General features: G+C 54.9%; 1 protein-coding gene across 1 annotated transcript in view; it reads right to left on the reverse strand.

The window, feature by feature from the left end:
* The window catches only part of KIAA1549 (KIAA1549 ortholog), a 150,429-nt gene that overhangs the window by 75,648 nt on the left and 51,490 nt on the right, over positions 1 to 23,291 (reverse strand). The window contains exons 4-7 of the mRNA XM_062190478.1: positions 6,822 to 9,437; positions 2,838 to 2,926; positions 1,876 to 2,053; positions 547 to 677 (exon numbers count right to left, since the gene is read on the reverse strand). Coding sequence (XP_062046462.1) covers positions 547 to 677; positions 1,876 to 2,053; positions 2,838 to 2,926; positions 6,822 to 9,437 — 3,014 coding nt within the window. The remainder of the gene's footprint in view (positions 1 to 546; positions 678 to 1,875; positions 2,054 to 2,837; positions 2,927 to 6,821; positions 9,438 to 23,291) is intronic.

Here is a 23,291-nt window from a genome sequence, read left to right on the forward strand (position 1 = left end):
TAGGAAGAAATAAGACGGAGTGAGGAAGGTGAACCCAGGAGCGGCAGAATCACTTCATAAAGACGGAGCAACGAATATGGAGGGAAAAGGAAACCAAGGGTATCGACCGCCAGTTTCTGCACAACGGATGCCAAGCCGGCCCCTGGACAGAGCTGCCCCCTCCACGGCCACAACGGACGCCAAGCCGGCCCCTGGACAGAGCTGCCCCCTCCACGGCCACAACGGATGCCAAGCCAGCCCCTGGACAGACAGAGCCGCCGCTTCCATGGTCACAACGGATGCCAAGCCAGCCCCTGGACAGACAGAGCCGCCCCTTCCGTGGTCACAATGAAGCCTGCATCCCCTGCTGTGCCATGGACTCCTGGGCGCTTCCCAATGGGACGCTCAGGTCGCTTCCATTCCTACTGCAGCCACTCTTTTGTGCAGACTGGAAGCCACAGAAGGAGCTCCGCCCGACCCCGGTGAACTGGGCTTCCTCCACGGTAAAGCCACTTCCCCTTTAACGGCTCAGCGCCCCGCTGCCCCTGCACGGCGGGACGGTCTCACCTGCACCGTGAGGTTCTGCGGCCCCTGGTGGTGTCTCCTCACTTCCAAGAGCGCTGTCACCAGGCCCCTCTCGATCCGCTGGGTGAAGTTGCAGAAGCCGATGTCGACGCTTGGCGGCACAAACTGAAGAACTGGAAGGACGGACGGCAACCAAAGTCCCATGAGGGAGGTGGGGGAGGGAGGGCGGCGAGCAGCCCCTGGGTGAGCCCGGCTGTGCTCAGTCTGCCAGGCACCTCGTGGGAATGCGAGACACCAATCCTGCCCCAGAAGAACGCCTGCAGTGTGAAGGCAGCAGTGCCCCTCACGTGGACGGGTGGGACATCCCCAACACAGGCGCTCAGCACTGATGGCAAAATGCACCTGGCGTCCTGAAATGGGCCTGGGCCCTGCAGGGCAAGACACTGACACCTGCTCCACCGTAGCCAGGGCACAGGTGGGCTTGGCAGCCGCTCTGCTTCTGCACACAAGAACAGGGCAAACCCGACACGAGGGAGTCACTGTTGGCTTGGCTGGGGGACGACACTGCGCACACGGGTGCGTGTGCACATACACACACACAGAGCAAGGCCTTAGCCTGGGGTCTGCGCTGTGGTGTACCGGATCAAGGCATCCTATACGAGCGCCAGTTCGTGTCCCAGCTGCTCCACTTCCCAACCCACTCCCTGCTACTGCTCCTGGGAAAGCAGCGGCAGATGGCCCAAGTGCTCGGGCTCCTGCACTTGGACCCACATGGGAGACCTGGAAGAAGCTCCAGACTCCTGGCTTTGGCCTGGCACCGCCACAGCCATGTAGCCATCTGCAGAGTGAACCAGCAGATGGAAGCTCTCTGTCTCTGCCTCGCTCTCTATATCCTTGCCTCTCAAAAAAAAAAAAAAAAAAAAAAAAAAAAAAAAGTCCTTATCTTTTAGAGCAGGGTGGGGAATCTTTTTTCTGCCAAGGGCCATTGGGAAAATCATCAACTTAACAATTAGCCTGTTACAGATCTGCAGAGTTCGGAGTCTTGCCTGCAGTTGCTGTGTGTGGCCTAACCAGATGATTCCGTACAGCCCTGGGGCTGGGCGTTCCCCATCCCTGCTAGAAGCATCAGCTGAAACACCTGTGGGTAAAATGATGCGGTGGCTGAGCTTCCCTCCAGAGCACACAGGAAGGGCGAGGTGGAAGGGGTGTAGCTGGGACAGGGCCACTACGCTGCTGCACAGACCTCCCAGCAAGTTTAAGAATGCTGGACAGTGAGTGTAAAAACTAATCCTCCTCCAATTTTTTAACAGATAGAAAAACCAGAATGAAACCCTACTTGCAGCTTCAAACCACCATGCTCTGTGGTCTCACCTGTCTGCACCTGGAACCGGGGCTCTGGCACGAGGAAAGACGGCTTCACAGCCAGGATGAGCGGGGCCTGGTCGCGCACGAGTTTGCTGTTGGTGAGGACGTTTATGACGGAGATCGCCGTGTACACAAACGGACCGGATGTGACCAGAAAGGTGAAGTCGGAGAACAGGTCATAAACCTGGCAGATAAAAACAGAGGCACTTCAAACTCACACAAGCTGCGTTGGACAGAAAAATAACAAAGTGAAAAATCTATAATTCAGTGGTTTCAAGAGACAGGACAGTGCTTCCCAGATCATCAAAATTTCACTTTATTTACCCCTGTCACAGCTGGCCAACCTTCTCAAAAACACGACAAGAGTGTCAGACAAGAGGGACAGCGTAGCAATGAGTTACAGGGAACGCAAGGTGTTGGCTGTGTTAACTAAGCATTTGTGAGCAGCACCGTCCACAATAAATCTGAGAGGAGCCACATATGCGATTTTAAAACTTCTAACAGCCATAAAAAATAAGAACAGGTGAACTTACTTTTAAACACATTTTGCTTCATCCAATATATCTGAAACACCCTTTCAACATGTCATCCATATAAAAAGCCATCAATGAGATCTTCACATTCTTCCTTCTCACTACGTTTTGATGCCCGGTGTGTATGTTACACTTATAGCGCGCTCAGTTCAGAGTGCCCACTGCACACGCTCCACAGCCACCATGGCTCTGGTTCAGAGCACCACTGGTCTACACCAGCGAGCCTTTCTGAGTTATGGGCGGGGGGCTCCAGCATAAAAGATTCGGAAACCCATCTCTGTCTCAGTGAATGCCCAAAGGTGCCTAGGTGCTCACTCCAAAATCTCACTTAAACCTGAATCCAAGCCCTTCAGTGTCAATCAAGGGAGGCAAAGGGGTTTAGGGCATCACCCAAACAGTGTCACCTCGGGCCTGAGAGCCCACCTTCCCGCTCACCTTCAGCTCCACGGCGCGGTTGAAGCGAAGCCTCAGCACTTCCTTGATCGAGGTGATGATGTACTCCTGCACAGCTCTCCTGGCCAGCACTGCGAGGGAAGCCAAGCACCAGACGCATGTTAGTGTCACGAGGGACACCCGGGGCCCCAGCACGGTGCCAAAGTGCGCTGTGTGAAACAGGCCGGGCTAGGACCGAATGCAGCTGCTAACTCGGAGACCTCGAAGCATCGGGCAAAATGTGCACAGCATCAGCTCTGCAGGCTACAAACACCCTCCAGCCCTGGGCTGAGACCAGGGTCAGAGCTGTGATCCACCAGGGCACAAGGAGCTTCGACTTCTCATCTTTTACCTGAACCCATGCCAGGTGTCTCTCGGCCTTGCCCCTACCAGCAGAGCATGTGGCTTTAAAAGCTCCCCAAAGCAATACTACAAAAGCTGTAAGATGTTGCTCAACAAAAGTAGATGACAGCATCCTAGTGAAACGAATGAGGTCTCCCCCTGCAGCTTTCCAAAGCAGTAGGTAAAGAGTTGGGTTTTTTTTTTAAAAGATTTATTTATTTATTTATTTTCCACAATTTCCATGTATTAAAATTTGGGGGTAGAAAATAAAAAATTACTCATACCAAAATCTAGTTCTGCTTAACTATTTTTTTTAAACATCTAAAAAGTTTCATTTCAAAACCTGTGTTTAAAATGCAAGCCTCCACAATGGTCAGTAAGCTCCTCTTTCTTTTCCTTATTATTTGTTTCTTTCCTCTTCTATCACCTTCCCATATTGCAGAATAAGAAAACATCTGGGGGCGGTGTTTGGTGCAGCAGTTAAGAGCTCACACAGGATGCCTGCATCCCACATCAAAGTGCCTGGATGGGAGTCCCAGCTCCACTCTCCATTCCAGCTTCCCGGGAGCATGTGCAAGGTGGCCGCAGATGGTGACTCTAGAGGTTGGGTTCCTGCCACTCACATGGGAAACCCACACTGAGTTCTAAGCTCCTGGCTTCAGTCTGACCCAGCCCTAGCTGTTACAGGCATTTGGGGATCAAACCAGTAGATGGGAAATATCTCCCTCTCTCTCTCCCTTTCAAATAAATAAAAACTTTTAAAAACAATGTTTGATATATTTTTCAGTATCCCATTTCCTGATCTTCATTTTTAAACTGAAGACAACTATCACTCTTCATTCTTTATTCATTAAAAAATAAATATTTAGCAGCCAGTTTTGCAGCCACCTACAATACCAGTATCCCATATGGGTGCAGGTTCAAGACTCAGCTGCTCCACTTCCAACTCAGCTCCCTGCTAACGCACCTGGGAAAGCAGTAGAAGATGGCCCAAATGCTTGAGCCCCTGCACCCACGTGGCAGACCTGGAAGCAGCTCTGGGCTTCTGGCTTCGCCTGACCCAGCACCGACTATTGTGGCTATTTAGAGAGTCAATCAATGACCAGATCTGTCTCTCCCCTCCCGCCCTCCTTCCCTCTCTCTCTCTCTCTAATTCTTTAAAATACATTAAAAATAAATATTTAAGTTATATTTGACTTTCTTTCTGTAAGTCAGTGGCTCAGACAGTCAAAAAGTGGGAGGGGGGCTTCCTCAGCTCATGAGACCACTAGAGCAAATCCATAGCCCCTCCCCCCGGGAGTCACTCCTCCACTCAGCCCCTACTCAGCAGGGCCCATGTGGGCTCCCAGGGACCAGACCTCCCTGCCGACTGTCAGGGCAAAGGGGAGGGGGTGGAGGGACAGACTGGGGTGAGGCGACAGAAGGAAAGCAGAGCAGGGTCTGGGCTAAACCTGGGAAGCAGAGGCGGAACGCAGTGTAGAACTGAGCCCCGGCAGGGTAGCACGCAGCCAAGCAGCCCCCAGGGCACAGTCCCCCGAACATATCCTCCGCAGTCCCCACGGCCCCACCACAACCTCCGCCTCCCCCCGAGTCAGCCCTGAGCCTGTGGGGAAAAGGACCATAGCAAGCAAAGGTCCTACAGATCTTCCCCACACAGCTACAGCTTCAGGGAGGGAGTCAGGGTCAGAGTCCCTCGCGCCCACCAGGACCCAGCTACCCCACACAGGACCGTGCCAACAAGGACTCTTCAGAGGACCAGGAGTCACCTCGGCTTCCTCTCTGGACTCTCACTGACAGGTCATCTCCCAAGGGACCAAATGCAAAGGAGCCGACACGCTCTGGGGCAAATGTGTGAGCACTGAGAGCGAGAGATGCGGTCAGCCCCACAGGAGCGCCCACTCGCCACCCCCACGCCTGTCACACAGAAGGGGACGTGCGCGAGAGTTCAACCCACGGGTGCTATTCTTACAGCTCCTTGCAGAAACACTCAGACACAGCACACAGCCGCATCACCAGCACCACAGAACCCCGAGGCGAAGCTTCCCCAAGTCTGACTTGGCTGTGAGCCACCACTCTGCGGCTGCCCCGTAACGATTTTGTGAGAAGGCAGACAGGCGCCCTCTGCCAGCAGCTGCTTTTCCCCCCGAGGAGGCTGGTCCTGCAGGCTGGAGAGCAGGATCTTGTTCCCACTTGGGTCCCGACTCCTAACCTGCGCCAAGCCGAGGCGCTCTACCCTGGCCTGAAAGTGGACCTCCACACCGGGCCACCCCACACGGTCACTCCCGGAGAATCTCCTTCACCCATTACCACAGCAACCGCGACGGCACAGCTCATCTCCCGTCCTGGGCTCCTGCAAGGGCAGGACCACGGCTCACGCATCTACAACCCTGTGAGCTCGCAGAGAACCAGAGTTCCAGCTGCTCCTGCCCTCCAAGGGCTGGGGCAACGCCAGAGAGCAGAGGCTCCCGCCGCGGCCCACCCCGCTCAGCATGGAGGAAGACCACGCAAGCCCCCACCATCTCCTTCCCCGCCCCGGCCCTCCCTTGACGTCCACCCCACCCACTCCTCCTCTACCCCACCCCCACCAAAACCAGCACAAACCAGGCTCCCGGTCAGTATCAGGCTGCAGGTACTGACGCCTGTGAGACGCTGTGTGCCCCTAAGTCCCTTCTCCTAACGAGAACCTGGAGCCCTCATCAGGCGGCCCGGTGTCCGACACAGCCTCAGACAGACTGCGGCTGGACATGGCCCTGGCCCTGCCCTGCTGCAGGCTGGGCGGATGACCAGGGAGGGAGACGAATCAGGAGGCTATTTAAGTCACGCTGCTTTTCTCTTCAGGATGCCAGGGACCGAATAGAAATACACGCAAGCAGAGCGCACCTGCGTAGGACAGGTAAGAGCAGTCAAGCGGGAGAATGGCAGGCGTGCGCTTACAGGCTCGCCCAAGTCAGCACGAGCGCTCTGTGCTGACCACGTCACCCATCCGCGGGGTCAGAGATCCCACCGAAACTCCTAGGGCTTGCTACAGTCCCTTCTGTGTTCTTCTAATGACCATAGCTAATGCATCTTGTGGGTTCTCCCTGGGTGCCAGGCACTGGGCTAAGACTGTCATGTGAATTCAACTCTTTAATAACCAGGAAAGTGGGCTTCGCTATCATTGTTTAAGAGTTGAGGAGGAGTCAGCACTGTGGGTAGTTGGCTAAGCCTCTGCTTGCAGCTCCAGCATCCCACATGGGCGCCGGTTCTAGTCCCAGCTGCTCCTGTTCTGATCCAGCTCTCTGCTGTGGCCTGGGAAAGCAGCAGAAGATGGCCCAAGTGCTTGGGCCCCTGCACTCATGTGGGAGACCTGGAAGAAGCTCCTGGCTCCTGGCTTCAGCTCGGCCCAACCCTGGCCATTGCAGCCATCTGGGGACTGAACCAGTAGATGAAGACCACCCCCATGTGTGTGTGATTCTGCCTTTCAAATAAATATTTTTTTAAAAAAGAGTTGAGGAAACAGAGGCATAGAGAGGCCACTAACTGTGCAGGAGGCAGGCACAGGAGCGAGGCCGACCGCGGGCAGCTGCCTGAGCCCAGCGCCCAGCGTCTCCACCAGCACCGCAGAAGGGTCTCCCCACCAGGGAGCCGACGGGAGCCGAGCCTTACCAGTCGTGATGAGATAGGCATCAGGAACCGTAATATCACACACGTATGGCGGCTTGGCAGTGGCCAGCGCTGGCGTACCAGGACGCAGCGCCGGCAGGGGAGGGGCGGCGCTGGCCTCCGGAGGGCTGTCCCCCGCAGCCTGGCTGCCCTGGCCAGCGTCCACAACGTCAGCAGCGGCCGTGCTCCCGGTAGACGTGCCCGGCTCGGCGGAGGGGCTCCACGGCGCATCTGTGGGTGGTTGCGAGGGGCCCGCGGGGGCAGGCGCTGTCGGCAAAGGTGATGGGGTCACCTGGGGAGCAAACAGAGATGCTGACGGCGACAACGATGGGAATGCGTGGGTGGTCAGCACTGGGCCCGTGGGAGCAACACTGGAGAGAGGGGACAGGACAGACGTGTGGGCATCTGGGGAGCCCACGTGGGCATCGGGGGACATCAGAGCCGAGGACGTGGGGGTCATAGAAAACGCAGTCAGGGGTGATGCTGAGTGAGCCCCAGCAGCTGAGGCGTCGAGGATGGGCTCGGAGCTGGAGGGCACCCATGCGGCCACGGCAGATTCGCGAGGGCCGAGTGAAGACTCCACAGAGGCCATGGCTTCCGTGAGGGCTGAGGTAGCGTGGGCGTCAGGGTCTGTCAGCGACACTGTTGGGGCTTCAGCGAACTCGCCAGAGTCGGTGGGGAGGACTGAGAGTGGCAGTGTCTCAGAGCGGCTGGGCAGAGGGGCGGCCATGCTCAGAGGAGGGGCTGAACTTGGCTGGAGCGCAGAAAACCCCACGCACGTGGAATCAGGCAGAGGCAGCGGGGGCGACTCCGCGTGGACAGCACCAGACGATGTGATCGCTCCCGCCAAGGTGGGGAAGGACAGCGGCGTGAAGGCTGAGAGGTCACTCGACGCAGGAGACGGAGACGCGAGTCCTGAGGACGCAGGGCCCGGGAGGCTGCGCTCCAGCGGTGGGGTTGAGAAAAGGCTCGATGCAAAATCCAAACGACTCCCAGATCCCTGCTCAAAGACACCGGTGGGCTCCGGGTCAGAGGGCAGCGCCGGCTCGGCTGAGGGAACCAGTGCGTAAGAGGCGAGGGCGCTGGGGTCTCGGGCGGCAAACCATGGCGTGTTTGTGCTTGCCGCCACGGAGGAGGACAGGTGGGGGAGAACACTGGTGGGGGCCGGGAACAGCGCAGAGGTGCCTCCGGGAAGCATCATTTCCGTTTCAGCGACCGAGTGGGGGCCGAAGCTGGGATCGAGTGACACTGGCACAGAGAGGTGGCTGTGGGAGGGATACACTCGTGTGGCCGCCACGCTGCTCAGCTCCACCTCGGCCGAAACGCCGGCGCGCATTCCCGAGGAGTCCAGAGATCTAGAAGACAGGGGCACCACAGGTCTGGAGGGGAAAAGCGTATTAAATTCCGGAGACTCTTCCTCAAACTCAGAGACGTCCGCGAGCACGCTGCTCAGTGGAGACACACTGCTGGCTTCCACCAGCACCAGGGACAGGGTCTCAGCACCGTCCCCTGAGCCCACGTCCCTCTCCGGGAGGCTCGTGGGCAGAACCTTCAGAGCAGGTGCCACGGAGCAGGACGCACACCCCACGTACGACATCAGGCTCAGCGTGGGATTGCCAGGCAGCGCCGACACCTCCCTGGTGTGGCCCGGGAGAAAGGGGCTAAAGGAGCCATCGGCTGACTGAGTAGGAAAGGATTCAAATGCAAGGGGGATTGAGAGCAAAGCCGAGTGTGCACTGCTGGGAGCGGGGGCTGGGTGTGAGACAGTCACAGTAGCGGGCGTCCTTGGGGAGATGGCTCCTTCCCACGGCCGACCCAGAGCCGTGGTGCCCTCACGGCATCTGTCCATACTTGTGCCCAGAACAGCCCCTGGCGGCCGTGAGCCCTCGGACAGGAGGGGAACCGGCTGCTGAGTGACGCCATCCCCCAGCGGCTGAGGCGCCGACAACCGGGAGCTGGAGAACAGGGTCTCCACGTCCAGTGCCCCTGAAGTCATGACCCCGGGCCGAGTCCTGCTCGAGAAGCCACCAACAGCGTCAGCAGCAAGGTGAAGCACGAAGCTCCCACCAGGAGTCGGGGCTGTGCCCTCGGCACTGGGCAAAGCCGACCAAAACACAGTGGGGTGACCGGGGGGCCCGGCATCCGTCCGCAGCGGTCGCACGGTGCTCTGCCATGCTGACCTCACTGCCGCGTCTTCTAAAGAAGCCACAGGTAATGACGGCGTGGGCACGGGCGCCGGCATCTCTCTGGGCAGCCCCAGGGGGTTGGCCGTGACGTACTGCATCGGAGAAACCATCTGGGACGCGGTCCAGTGAGTATCTGGCAGGAAGTTATCCATGTCCTCGCCATCCACAGGCACCTCGTTACTCGTCACGGACACGCCACCCACCACCAAGAGGCTGTGGTCGGCTGCGCCCCATGTCTGGACTCCCTGGCTAAGCAAGGCTGGATCAAAAGCAGAGGCAGCTGGAGAGGCTGTGACGAGGAGGGGGCCACTCTGCGGGGACCCTGGAGCGGCTTCGGTTAAGGCCACGTGTGCAGTACTGTGCACGGTGCTCTTCTCCAGCGTGGGCTCCACGGGGTACAAGGAAAGGCTGCGCTGCTCCAGCGAGAGCTCCCCTGCCGAGAGAAAATCGAGGCCGGGTGAGCTGCCACGCGATCACGGCCATGCGCTAGCGTCTGCTCACCCAACACCCAGTCACTCAATGCCACAGCTCATGGTCAGGAGCCCAACAGTGCGGCTGGAACAGCTCATGGTCAGGAGCCAAACAGTGCGGCTGGAACAGCTCATGGTCAGGAGCTAACCAGTGCGGCTGGAAGCCAGACACCACCAGAACTACTGTTTAGACGATGCCTATGGGGCTGGCACTGCAGCGTAGTGGCTAAGCTTCCACCTGAAGCGCCGGCATCCCATATAGGTACAGGTTCGAGTCCCGGCTGCTCCACTTCCAATCCAGCTCTCTGCTGTGGCCTGGGAAAGCAGCAGAAGATGGCCCAAGTGCTTGGGCCCCTGCACCCATGTAGGAGACCTGGAAGAAGCTGCTGGCTCCTGGTTTCGGATCAGCACAGTCCAACCATTACAGTCATTTTGGGAATGAACCAGTGGATGGATGGATGGAATGAATAAATGAATGAATCTTTAAAAAAATGCCTTCAAAGATTCACAAACCTGAGTACCACACTGACCCCAGCTCATGTGTAGGCACACGTGTGTGCATGTATGCACAATCAGGTGTGGGTATTTGTGTGTGTACATGTGTATGTACATTGTGTATGTGTGTACGTGTGCACATGCAGTTGTGGGTATTTGTGTGTGCACACGCGTGTGTACATGTGTGTGTACATTGTGTACATATGTGTGTATGTGTGCACATGCAGGTGTGGGTATTTGTGTGTGCACACACGTGTGTACATGTATATGTACATTGTGTACATATGTGTGTACGTGTGCACATGCAGGTGTGGGTATTTGTGTGTACACACACGTGTGTACATGTGTATGTACATTGTGTACATGTGTGCATGTGTGCACATGCAGGTGTGGGTATTTGTGTGTGTACATGTGTATGTACATTGTGTATGTGTGTGTACGTGTGCACATGCAGGTGTGGGTATTTGTGTGTGCACACACGTGTGTACATGTGTATGTACATTGTGTATTGTGTACGTGTGCACATGCAGGTGTGGGTATTTGTGTGTGCACACACGTGTGTATATGTGTATGTACATTGTGTATGTGTGTACGTGTGCACATGCAGGTGTGGGTATTTGTGCACACACGTGTGTACATGTGTATGTACATTGTGTATGTGTGTACGTGTGCACATGCAGGTGTGGGTATTTGTGTGTGCACACACGTGTGTACATGTATATGTACATTGTGTATGTGTGTGCATGTGCACATGCAGGTGTGGGTATTTGTGTGTGCACACACGTGTGTACATGTGTATGTACATTGTGTACATATGTGTATGTGTGCACATGCAGGTATGAATGCATACATGCGCATGTGTGTACATTGTGTGCGCGCACGTGTGTGTGCTGTGTGCAGACGTGTGCATGCATGTGTGCTCCTCTACATATATCTTCGTTTTACTTTCTAATGCCATACACTCAGAGCCACAGAACCACCACAGACTGGCAATGAAGGAGGTCTTCAGAGGTTGTCCAGGCTACTCTCTCGTCATCACAAGAGAGGGGCTGAGAAGATAAACCAAGCACATGCACGACCACCCAGCAGGGTGGCGAAGGAACCTGACCAGCAGGCTGCCTGGACCGCAGAGCCCACGTGCTCTCTCTCCGGGTGAGCGCTGGCTCCTAAGAGACATGACGTCACCTGCTGCCCAGGAGGGGAGTTCCTCAGCTCACCAGGCTGCCCCCAGGCCCTCCCACCACTCCCCACCCCGCCCTCAGGCCTCGCTCCAGCCTCGCCTCGGAACTCTGCACCGGCTTCTTCAGCTTCTTGGCTGCTTTCTACCTGAATGACACCCGCCGGTCCCTCGGCCTCTGCAGTGGGTTAGAGCCGTATCCCTTATCCCACCCGCCCAAAATGAGGCGTCTGCTCACCAGACTGTGAGCACCTGCAAGACAGGAGCTGCCTGCGCTTCCCGCCGCACGTGGCACAGCCAGACCCAGGCGGCAGAGCCGAGTCAACACCTGCTCCACAGGCAGACGAATGGTGCCTGAGGACACCCAGTTCTGGCACGTGCCAGCACCAGCCTGCCACTCACTCAGATGCGCGGCTGCTGCACCCCTGTCACACCTGTCGGTGTCGTCCCCACCCGCAATTCAGAGACAGTGCACATGGAGGCAGAAGCGCTGGCCCAGCCACTGACACAGGCTGAGGGAACTGCCCATGGCCCCACAGGCTGGGATAGGGCAGCGATCACCAGCCAGGGCCACACCTTGTCTCACTTATCCCAACAGTGTATCAGGACGCAGTGCTTGGCACACCCACATCCCATAATAGAGTGTGGGCTGGAGACCGGCTCCACCCAGGTCCGGCTTCCTGCCGGTGTGCACCCTGGGAGGCAGCAGTGACGGCTCAAGTACGTGGGACCCTGCCACCCGCATGGGAGACCTGGACTGACTCCCCAGCTCCTGGCTCCAGCCAGGCCCTACCCTGCTGTCACAGGCATTTGGGGAGTGAACTAGTAGATGGGAGACCTTTTTCCCTCTGCCTTTCAATAAAATAAATCAACACATTTTTTGCAGAAAAAGAACACAGTGTATGAAATACTACAGGAATAATCTTGAATCCACTCTTTTTTTTAAAGATTATTTATTTATTTCAGAGGTAGAGTTACAGACAGTGAGAGGGAGAGACAGAGAAAGATCTGCCATCCACTGGTTCACTCCTCAGATGGCCTCAATGGCCAGAGCTGTGCCAATCTGAAGCCAGGAGCCAGGAGCTCCTTCTGGGTCTCCCCACATGGGTGCAGGAGCCCAAGGACTTGTGCTATCTCTACTGCTTCCCCAGGCCATAGCAGAGAGCTGGATTGGAAGTGGAAGAGCCAGGACTAGAACCTGTACCCATATGGGATGCTGGCACTGCAGGCAGAGGGCTAGCACACCATGCCACAGCACTGGCCCCACTCTTATTTTTCAAAAGATTTATTTATTTATTTATTTATTTATTTATTTATTTGAAAGGCAGAATTACAGAGAGATGGCAAGACAGGGGGAGGGGGGAGAAATTAATCTTCTATCTGCTGGCTCACTCCCCAGATGGCTACAACAGCCAGGGCTGGGCTGGGCTGAGCTGAAGCTGGGATCCCGGAACTCCATCCGGGTCTCCCACATGGGTGGCAGGTGCCCAGGCACTTGGGCCATCCTCCACTGCCTTTCCAGACACACCAGCCAGGACTCAAACTGGCACTCACATAGGATGCCAGCGTCGCAGGCAGTGGCTCGCTGTGCTGGACCACAGAGACAGTGCCTGCTTTGTGTTTTAAAGTAAATAGACTCTCTTCTATTTTTGGCATCTGGCAGACTGGAGATGTTGGAACTCCATCACTTCCTAACATTTGAGAGTGCGTAATAAATATGGAGCAGCACGCTACAAGGTGACCGCCTCCACCTGTGAGGCACTGAGCGCAGGAACGAAGCAGGGGCAGGGTTAGGGTGGTGACCAGGCATGGGGGTCTCGGGGTGGGCGCAGGGAGCCTGCACCTGGCAGCCTGGGCAAGGGGAGAGCCCGAATGCAGGCCACCTCCATAAATGAAGGCCCAGAAGACGCCACGCTCCTGGAAACAAGCAGCTCAGGAGAAAACCATCCACCCCTGTGAAGACAGCATGAGATGTGTGCGGCTCGAGGACACCGTGACTGCCACTCCCCCTGCCCCGTCCCACACAGTTCCCCAGGTGGTGTCCTGGACTAAACCGTGCACACGTGTCTGCCAGCCCCCGCTCTGCTTTCTGGGAAAACCCAAGCTAAGCACCGTGTGGGCTGAACTGTGTCCCCAGAGAGCCCCTTGTTGAAGCCCTAACCCCAGGGCCCCCGGACGGCAACTGGGTTCAGAAGTGAGGTAGGTGCAGGTGCAATGAGCCGCGGCGAGGCCACACTGGAGTGGGGCAGCTTCCTAATCCAGACAAGGGGGACAATGGACACAGACATGCCCCAAGGAGACCTCCGTGTGAAGATGAAGGCAGAGGGCTCAGGCCCAGGACCCGAGATCACCAGCAAATCCCTGCGGCCAGAAGGGAGGCCACGCTTATTCCCCATCGCAGCCCCCAGAGGCGTCAACCTTGCCACTACCTTGAATGTCCAGCCTCCGGGACCGCAGGAGACCAGGCTCCCGCTGTGCAAGCCCAGCACAGAAGCCTGTCCCTCAGCCTCAGCTGCACGTAGCCAAGGACTGTCCACCTCAACTCCTGTGGCCACGGACCATCCCTCAACCTTGATTCCACGTGGCCACAGACTGTCCCTCAACCTCAACTCCACATGGCCACGGACCGTCCCTCAACCTCGATTCCACGTGGCCACGGACCATCCCTCAACCTTGGCTGCATGTGGCCACGGACCGTCCCTCAACCTTGGCTGCATGTGGCCACGGACCGTCCCTCAACCTTGGCTGCATGTGGCCACGGACCGTCCCTCAACCTTGGCTGCATGTGGCCACGGACCGTCCCTCAACCTTGGCTGCATGTGGCCACGGACCGTCCCTCAACCTTGGCTGCATGTGGCCACGGACCGTCCCTCAACCTTGGCTGCATGTGGCCACGGACCGTCCCTCAACCTTGGCTGCATGTGGCCACGGACCGTCCCTCAACCTGGGCTGCATGTGGCCACGGACCGTCCCTCAACCTGGGCTGCATGTGGCCACAGACCGTCCCTCGACCTTGGCTGCACGTGGCCACGGACCGTCCCTCAACCTTGGCTGCATGTGGCCACGGACTGTCCCTCAACCTCAACCTTGATTCCACGCGACCATGGACTGTCCCTCAACCTCAACCTTTTTCTTTTTTTTTTTGACAGGCAGAGTGGACAGTGAGAGAGAGAGAGAGACAGAGAGAAAGTCTTCCTTTACTGTTGGTTCACCCTCCAGTGGCTGCTGCGGCTGGAGTGCTGCGGCCAGCACACCACACTGATCCGAAGCCAGGAGCCAGGTGCTTCTCCTGGTCTCCCATGGGGTGCAGGGCCCAAGCACCTGGGCCATCCTCCACTGCACTCCCTGGCCACAGCAGAGAGCTGGCCTGGAAGAGGGGCAACCGGGACAGAATCCGGTGCCCTGACTGGGACTAGAACCCGGTGTGCTGGCACCGCAAGGCGGAGGATTAGCCTATTAAGCTGTGGCACCAGCCTACAACCTCAACCTTGATTCCGCATGACCACAGACTGTCCCTCAACTTTGGCTGCACCTGGCCACGGACTGTCCCTCAACCTCGGCTGCATGTGGTTATGGACTGTCCCTCAACCTCAACCTTGATTCCACATGGCCATGGACCATCCCTCAACCTTGGCTGCACATGGCCACAGACCGTCCCTCAATCTCAACCTAGATTCCACGTGGCCATGGGCCATCCCTCAACCTTGGCTGCATGTGGCCACGGACCGTCCCTCAACCTCAACCTTGATTCCACGTGGCCATGGACCATCCCTCAACCTCGCTGCACATGGCCACAGACCGTCCCTCAATCTCAACCTAGATTCCACGTGGCCATGGGCCATCCCTCAACCTCGGCTGCATGTGGCCACGGACCGTCCCTCAACCTCAGCTATGCATGGCCATGGACTGTCCCTCAACCTTGGCTGCACGTGGCCATGGACCATTCCTTAACCTCAGCTATGCATGGCCATGGACTGTCCCTCAACCTTGGCTGCACGTGGCCATGGACCATCCCTTAACCTCAGCTGCATGTGGCCACGGGCTGTCTCTCAACCTCGGCTCTGCATGGCCATGGAGTGTCCCTCAACCTTGGCTCCACATGGCCACAGACTGTCCCTCAACCTCTACTCCATGCGGTAATGGACTGTCCCTCAACCTCAACTCCACATAGCCACAGACCATCTCCCCAGGTTTGGAACCTGGAGACCACATGCTGAGGGTCATAAGGTGGGCTGGGTCTCTGATGCCCATCAGATGCTAACACCTCAGACCACATCCCCAATTATTCCTGTAGCTAGAGTCCTGATAAGCAGGAGTGCACAACTGAAAATTACAACACACACAGAAAAGTGAGATACCATAGCCCCACCCCAAAAAAGTCATAAGAAACCCACACAACTAGAATCAGATCTGCAAGGACCTCAGAGTTCAAGTAGAGTTAATTCATTTAAAATAACAAAGAACGGGCTGCGGTGTAGTGGGTAAAGTCGCCACCTGCAGTGCCAGCATCCCATATGGGCACCGGTTCAAGTCCCAGCTCTTGGCTATGGTCTGGGAAGGCAGTAGAAGATGGCCCAGGTCCTTGGGCCCCTGTACCCAGAAGAAGCTCCTGGCTCCTGGCTTCAGATCAGCACAGATCTGGTAGTTGAGGCCATCTGGAGAGTAAACCAGTGGGTGGAAGACTTTTCTCCCTCCCTCTCCCCTCCCTCCCTCCCCCTTCCTCTTTCTCCCTCTCTCACTCTCTGCCTCTGCCTCTCTGTAACTCTGCCTTTCAAATAAAATATTTTTTTAAAAAATAAAATAACAAAGAGACTAAAACTGTGAGTCATGAACAGGAGACTAGGAAGACTGGACAGAAAGACTTGAAAAAGAAACAAAGAACATTTAGAAAAAATCCAGGGCTGGAGCTGTGGCATAGCAGGTAAAGCCACTGCCTGCAGTGTCGGCATCCCATGTGGGCACCCATTCATGTCCCAGCTGCTCCACTTCCAGTCCAGCTCTCTGCTGTGGCCTGGGAAAGCAGTGGAAGATGGCGCGAGTCCTTGGGCCCCTGCACCCGAACCAGCGGATGGAAGACTTCTCTTTTTCTGTCTCTCCTTCTCTCTCTCTCCTTCTCTCTCTCTCCTTCTCTCTCTCTCTCTCTCTCTGTGTAGCTCTTTCAAATAAATAAATCTTAAAAAAAAAAAGAAAAAAGAAACAAAAAACCATCCCAAAAACAAGATCCCGGGAAGAACTAAAGGAGAAACCAATGAGAGCCTCACAGACGTCGATGGTACACAAGAAACCAACGACAGCTTCACAGATAGCAATGGTAAACGAGAACCGACAGCCACACAGACAGTGATAGTGCACAAGAATCCAACAACAGCCTCACAGACAGCAGTGCTGCATGAGAACTGACAGCCTCATAGACAGAGGTAGTACATGAGAAACCAACGACAGCCTCACAGACAGCGATGGTACACGACAACCGACAGCCTCACAGACGGCGATGGTACACAAGAACCGACAGCCTTGTAGACAGTGATGGTACATGAGAACTGAGGGCCTAACAGACAATGATGGTACACGAGAATCCAACAACAGCCTCGCAGTGATGGTACACGACAACCGACAGCCTCACAGACAGCGATGGTACACAACAACCAACAGCCTCACAGATGGTGATGGTACACAACAACAGCCTCACAGACAGCAATGGTATACAACAACCAACAGCCTCACAGTGATGGTACATGAGAACCAACAGCCACACAGATGGTGATGATACATGACAACTGACAGCCTCACAGATGGCGATGGTACACGACAACCGACAGCCTCACAGATGGCGATGGTACATGACAACCGACAGCCTCACAGATGGCGATGGTGCACAACCGACAGCCTCACAGACAGCGATGGTACACAACAACCGACAGCCTCACAGTGATGGTACATGAGAACCAATAGCCACACAGATGGTGATGATACATGACAACTGACAGCCTCACAGATGGCGATGGTACACGAGAACTGACAGCCTCACAGACAGTGATGATACACGACAACCGACAGCCTCACAGATGGCGATGGTACACGACAACTGACAGCCTCACAGATGGCGATGGTACACGACAACCGACAGCCTCACAGACGGCGATGGTATACAACAACCAACAGCCTCACAGTGATGGTACATGAGAACCAATAGCCACACAGACGGTGATGATACATGACAACCGACAGCCTCACAGATGGCGATGGTACACGACAACCGACAGCCTCACAGATGGCGATGGTACATGACAACCGACAGCCTCACAGATGGCGATGGTGCACAACCGACAGCCTCACAGACAGCGATGGTACACAACAACCGACAGCCTCACAGTGATGGTACATGAGAACCAATAGCCACACAGATGGTGATGATACATGACAACTGACAGCCTCACAGATGGCGATGGTACACGAGAACTGACAGCCTCATAGACAGTGATGGTACATGAGAACTGAGGGCCTAATAGACAATGATGGTACACGAGAATCCAACAACAGCCTCGCAGTGATGGTACATGACAACCGACAGCCTCACAGACAGCGATGGTACACAACAACCAGATGGTGATGGTACACAACAACAGCCTCACAGACAGCAATGGTATACAACAACCAACAGCCTCACAGTGATGGTACATGAGAACCAATAGCCACACAGATGGTGATGATACATGACAACCGACAGCCTCACAGATGGCGATGGTACACGACAACCGACAGCCTCACAGATGGCAATGGTATACAACAACCGACAGCCTCACAGTGATGGTACATGAGAACCAATAGCCACACAGACGGTGATGATACATGACAACCGACAGCCTCACAGATGGCGATGGTACACGAGAACTGACAGCCTCATAGACAGTGATGGTACATGAGAACTGAGGGCCTAACAGACAATGATGGTACACGAGAATCCAACAACAGCCTCACAGACGGTGATGGTACACGAGAAACTAACAACAGCCACACAGATGGAGATGGTACACAGAAACCAATGACAGCCTCACAGATGGTGATGTACATGAGAACCAACAGCTGTACAGTGATGGTACACGAGAACCGACAGCCTCACAGATGGCAATGGTATATGAGAACCAATAGCCACACAGATAGCAATGGTACATAAGAACTGACAGCCACACAGGCAACAATGATACATGAGAAACCAACAGTCTTGCAGACGGTGTTGGTACACAAAAACCAACAGACACACAGATGGCGATGGTACATGAGAACCGAGTCTTGCACATGGTGATGGTTCACGAGCAACAATGCTTTACCCAGCAATCACTGGGTTTACAAAAGACAAACAGTACGGAATTGAAACAGTGATTGCAGTCGCATGGGAGCCGAGAGCACGCCAGCCATCAGTGTTTGATCCACTGTGCGGAGATGGGAAAATCGGGAATGAAGACAAAATTCTGTGAACAGATTTTGGGTATGCTAAAATTTGCAAATAACAGTGAGTCCTACGGATAACACATTTCTAGCTGGTTCTCTTAGCATCTGAATGTCACCAACTCACACCGGACAGACTGCTGAGTCTAGAACTTCATGCTTTCTCTGTAATGTGACTTCCTAAATGAATGAACAATTAAAGGAACAGGCCATCTCGTGGAGGCTTCAAGTTGTTTCCCAGCAATATTCTTGGGCATTTGCTGTCTTCACTACAACCTGGCTCTTGGATTCCTTGTCTAAGTGCCTTTGTATTCACCTGTCACATTCCAAGCACGGGTAGGAGAAAGCTGACACTTACTACAACCACATTACAACCAGAGCTGTTTAGGGACCAGTGTTGTGGCGTAGCAGGTTAAGCCACCACCTACTGCCTGCAATGCCAACATCACATATGGGCGCTGGTTCAAGTCCCAGCTGCTCCACTTCCAACCCAGCTCCCTGCTGATGCACCTGGGAAAGCAGCAGAGGATGCCCCAAGTCCTTTGACCCCTGCTCCCATGCGGGAGACCCAGAGGGAGCTTCTGGTTTTGGCCCGGCCCAGCCCTGGCTGTTGTGGCCATTTGAGGAGTGAATCAGCAGATGGAAGATCTCTCTCTCTCCCTCTGTAACTCTGCCTTTCAACTAAATGAAATTTTTTTAAAATCAGAGGTGTTATTTCCCATAATTCTAAAAGTTTGGAAGTTACAGATTTACAAAGAAATAAAATCATAATTCTACCAAACTGGGTAACATATAAATGTGAACTTTTCCCAAGGATACACTGTTTTAACGTGTTTTAAACTCTGCTGTGATAGACTGTTTGGACATGTAAAATCTGAAACAGGTGAACTGGAAGATGAGAGAGAAAGCAAAAAAAGAAAGTAGTGTTTAGTGGCAGAATTCTGTACCCAAGCACCTGATGCCATCAGAATTAAATCAACTCTGCCTTCCAAAGGACAGGAACCAGGGAGGGCAAAGTGGCCCTGACAAGGGAAGCACAGAGCCACACCAGCGACAGAGCGTCCTGTTAAGCCGCGTGAGGTGAGCCAGCCTGCGATGCTGGCTTTCTTCCGGCCAAGCCCTGGGAGAGAGGCGCAGTTCCGAGGGGACAGCAGCCGCAGTGCCACAGGGAATTATGTCTGTAGTTAATTCAGGCAGCGTTAGAGAATCCAGCTGGGTCTCTCCCAGCAGAAGAGGCATCGGGGACTCACACTTCAAGCCCTGGAGATCAATTTCCAAGCTCTAGAGCTTCGCTCCCAAAAGAGGCTCTCTTGGATGACAGGGAGGAAGCACAGCACTCGGGGGACACTGGCGCCTCTGACTGCCATGCACCTGCGTGAGGCGGTGGCCAGAGTGGAGGCATGTTCTCTCCTGAGACTGCACCACAGCCGACTGGGCCGCTGTCACGGCCTGCGCTGCCACGCCGTGCCAACTCACATGATTAACAACTCTGACGGAGATGCCTGCCCCTCGGAACTCGCTGTCTGAGACTCCCACAGGCAAGAGAACCTGCCCTCCTCGCCTTTCTCCTAAGTCAGGTTTATCTATCAGGAGCTCTCCCCGCAACACCATCACCTGTCACGGAGTCCTACAATCTTCAAAGTCAGCGGACCCTTTAAGACCTGCCAATCCCCTGCAGGTGCAAATGAGGCGCAAAGAGTTTAAGCTGCAGAGCTCAGAATAGCACAGGGGACAGGGACGGGGCGGGGCAAAGGCAGCTTCCATGCTCTCAGCCTTGCTCTTCACACCTCACCACGTTCCGTCAAATCAATCCATTTAATTAAAATCAGTGGTGAAGAAATTAAATGGAGAAAAATGCCGACTTATGTTCTAACTGAGCTGAATTCTGTGCTACGACACCCACACAACGACACGCCTATTGGACTGTGAGACCCCAGCGCCCACCCGGGAGCAGCTCCGGCTCAGGCATGGGTGCTGGGAAAACAAGGCCACCCGGAAGCTGGCCTCGGAGCCGAGGAGCAAGCAGGGTCAAAGACTTCCGGAAGCCCCAGATTTTTGCTTCTTGGCTGTGTCGTGAAATTTTGCAAACATGAGTATTCTCAGCTCCCTGTAGATACCACATCTACTACAAGACGCCTCTCCCCAACAGAACGCACAGGAGTTAAAAACAGAAGTAGCCAGATAACCAAACCACTGCTCAAATCCTCAGCGTCTTCCCTCAGATGCCTTACGGAGGCCATTAGTAACCCCGCCCCTAGCCCCACCTTCCACTTTTCTCCCTGGTTTAGAAACAGTGTTTCCCATTCTTTCCCAAAGGTGCGCCCTGCTACTAGCCTTATCATCAGATACAAAGTAGACAAGAACTACTACTGGGGCTGGTATTGTGGTACAGTGAGTTAAGCTGCCACCTGCTATGCCCACATGCCTTACAGCGCCAGTCTGAGTCCCGGCTGCTCCACTTTTGATCCAGCTTCCTGCTAATGTGCTGGGAAAGCAGAGGAGGATGACCCAAGTGCTTGGGCCCCTGCTCCCACGTAGGAGCCCTGGATGGAATTCTAGCCTCCTGGCTTTGGCTTAGCCCAGCTCAGGCTGCACCAGTCATTTGGGGGGTGAACCGGCAGATGGAAGCTCGCTCTCCTTTCTCTTCCCCTGTAACTCTGCCTTCCAGAAAAACAAAACAAAACAAAACAAAACAAAACAAAAAAAACCTTGAAAAGAAAAGTAATACTTATAAAACCAAACACTACTATACACAGGTTGAGCATTCCTAAGCCAAATATCCAAAATCCAAAATGCTCCATAATCCACAATTTTTTGAGTGCAAACATCACACTATAAGTGGAAAGTTCCTCACTGTGAAACTTTGCTTCATGCACAGAATTATCCAAAACCCTGGACAAGACGACCTCTAGGCTGGGTGCATAACTGAGTTTTGTGGCTAGGTCTGGGTCCCCTCGACAAGCTACTTCTTTAGGTATGTGCATGCAAACACTCCAAGTTCTGAAAAAAAAAATCAAATCTCAAGTACTTCTGGTTCCCAGCATTTGGATAAGACATACTCAACCTGTGTGTGTGTGTGTGTGTGTGTGGATATAAAGAACATACATATGTGCAAATGTGTGTTACATATACATGTATGTATCACTTATATATAATGCACCTGAGTGCCCACCACCCAGTTTAAGAACTTAAAACAAGATTTTTCATACCCCCCGTTTACCCCATCCCCATTCCTCCCCTTCCTACAATGGTAACCACTGTTTTGAAGTGGTTATCTTGCTTTTCTTTAAAAAAAAAAAAAGGATTTATTTATTTAAAAGGTAGAGTTGGAGAGAGACAGAGAGGGAGAAAGAGAGTTTCCACCCGCTGGTTCACTCCCCTATATGGCCGTGATGCCCAGGGCTGGCCAAGCTGAAGCCAGGAGACTGAAATTTGGGTCGCACACATGGGTGCAGGGCCCCAAGGACATGGGCCATCATCAGCTGCCTTCCCAGGTGCATTAGCAGGAAGCTGGTTTGGAAGTGGAGCAGCTGGGACTCACACTGATGCCCATATGGGATGCCACTGTCACAGGTGGCAGCTTTACCCACTATGCCACAGCACTGGCTCAATATCCTTGCTTTTCTTTATGGTCTTAGTAAACACACACACATGCACACGTGTATATCCCTAAGGAATATACTCTTCAGCTTTGTATGTTCTCAAACTTCATCAAAATGGAAGTACACTACATATATATTACAAGCTTTTTTTATTCCATACTGTTATTTGAATTAATCCATTTTTGTAGGTGACTACAATTCTTTCATTTTCACTCAGCATGAGTTCCATTACATGACTAGACCACAGTTTACTGACCTGTCCACTGTGGATGCCGATTGTTGTCACTGTGACATTTCTGGTATGAGTTTTCCTCACCCGTGCTCTGGTACACACCTGTGTGTGTGAGGCAGATGGCACACATGTGCATGGACGTGTGGCTAAGAATGGAATTACCGGGTCAGAGGACAGTCTGCCGGACAGCCTCGCCACCTCCTCTCCCTGCCTGCGGACAGCCTCACCGCCTCCTCTCCCAGACTGCCCGCCGGACAGCCTCGCCGCCTCTTCTCCCTGCCTGCCTGCGGACAGCCTCGCCGCCTCCTCTCCCTGCCTGCCTGCGGACAGCCTCGCCACCTCCTCTCCCTGCCTGCCTGCGGACAGCCTTGCCACCTCCTCTCCCTGACTGCCCGCCGGACAGCCTCGCCGCCTCCTCTCCCTGCCTGCGGACAGCCTCGCCGCCTCCTCTCCCTGCCTGCGGACAGCCTCGCCGCCTCCTCTCCCTGCCTGCCTGCGGACAGCCTCGCCGCCTCCTCTCCCTGCCTGCCTGCGGACAGCCTCGCTGCCTCCTCTCCCTGCCTGCCTGCGGACAGCCTCGCCACCTCCTCTCCCTGACTGCCCGCCGGACAGCCTCGCCGCCTCCTCTCCTGCCTGCCTGCGGACAGCCTCGCCGCCTCCTCTCCCTGCCTGCCTGCGGACAGCCTCGCCGCCTCCTCTCCCTGCCTGCCTGCGGACAGCCTCGCCGCCTCCTCTCCCTGCCTGCCTGCGGACAGCCTCGCCGCCTCCTCTCCCTGCCTGCGGAGAGCCTCGCCGCCTCCTCTCCCTGCCCGCCTGCGGACAGCCTCGCCGCCTCCTCTCCCTGCCCGCCTGCGGACAGCCTCGC

Source organism: Lepus europaeus, chromosome 1 (assembly GCF_033115175.1).
Source record: "Lepus europaeus isolate LE1 chromosome 1, mLepTim1.pri, whole genome shotgun sequence".
In the NCBI taxonomy this organism is placed as follows: Eukaryota; Metazoa; Chordata; class Mammalia; order Lagomorpha; family Leporidae; genus Lepus; species Lepus europaeus.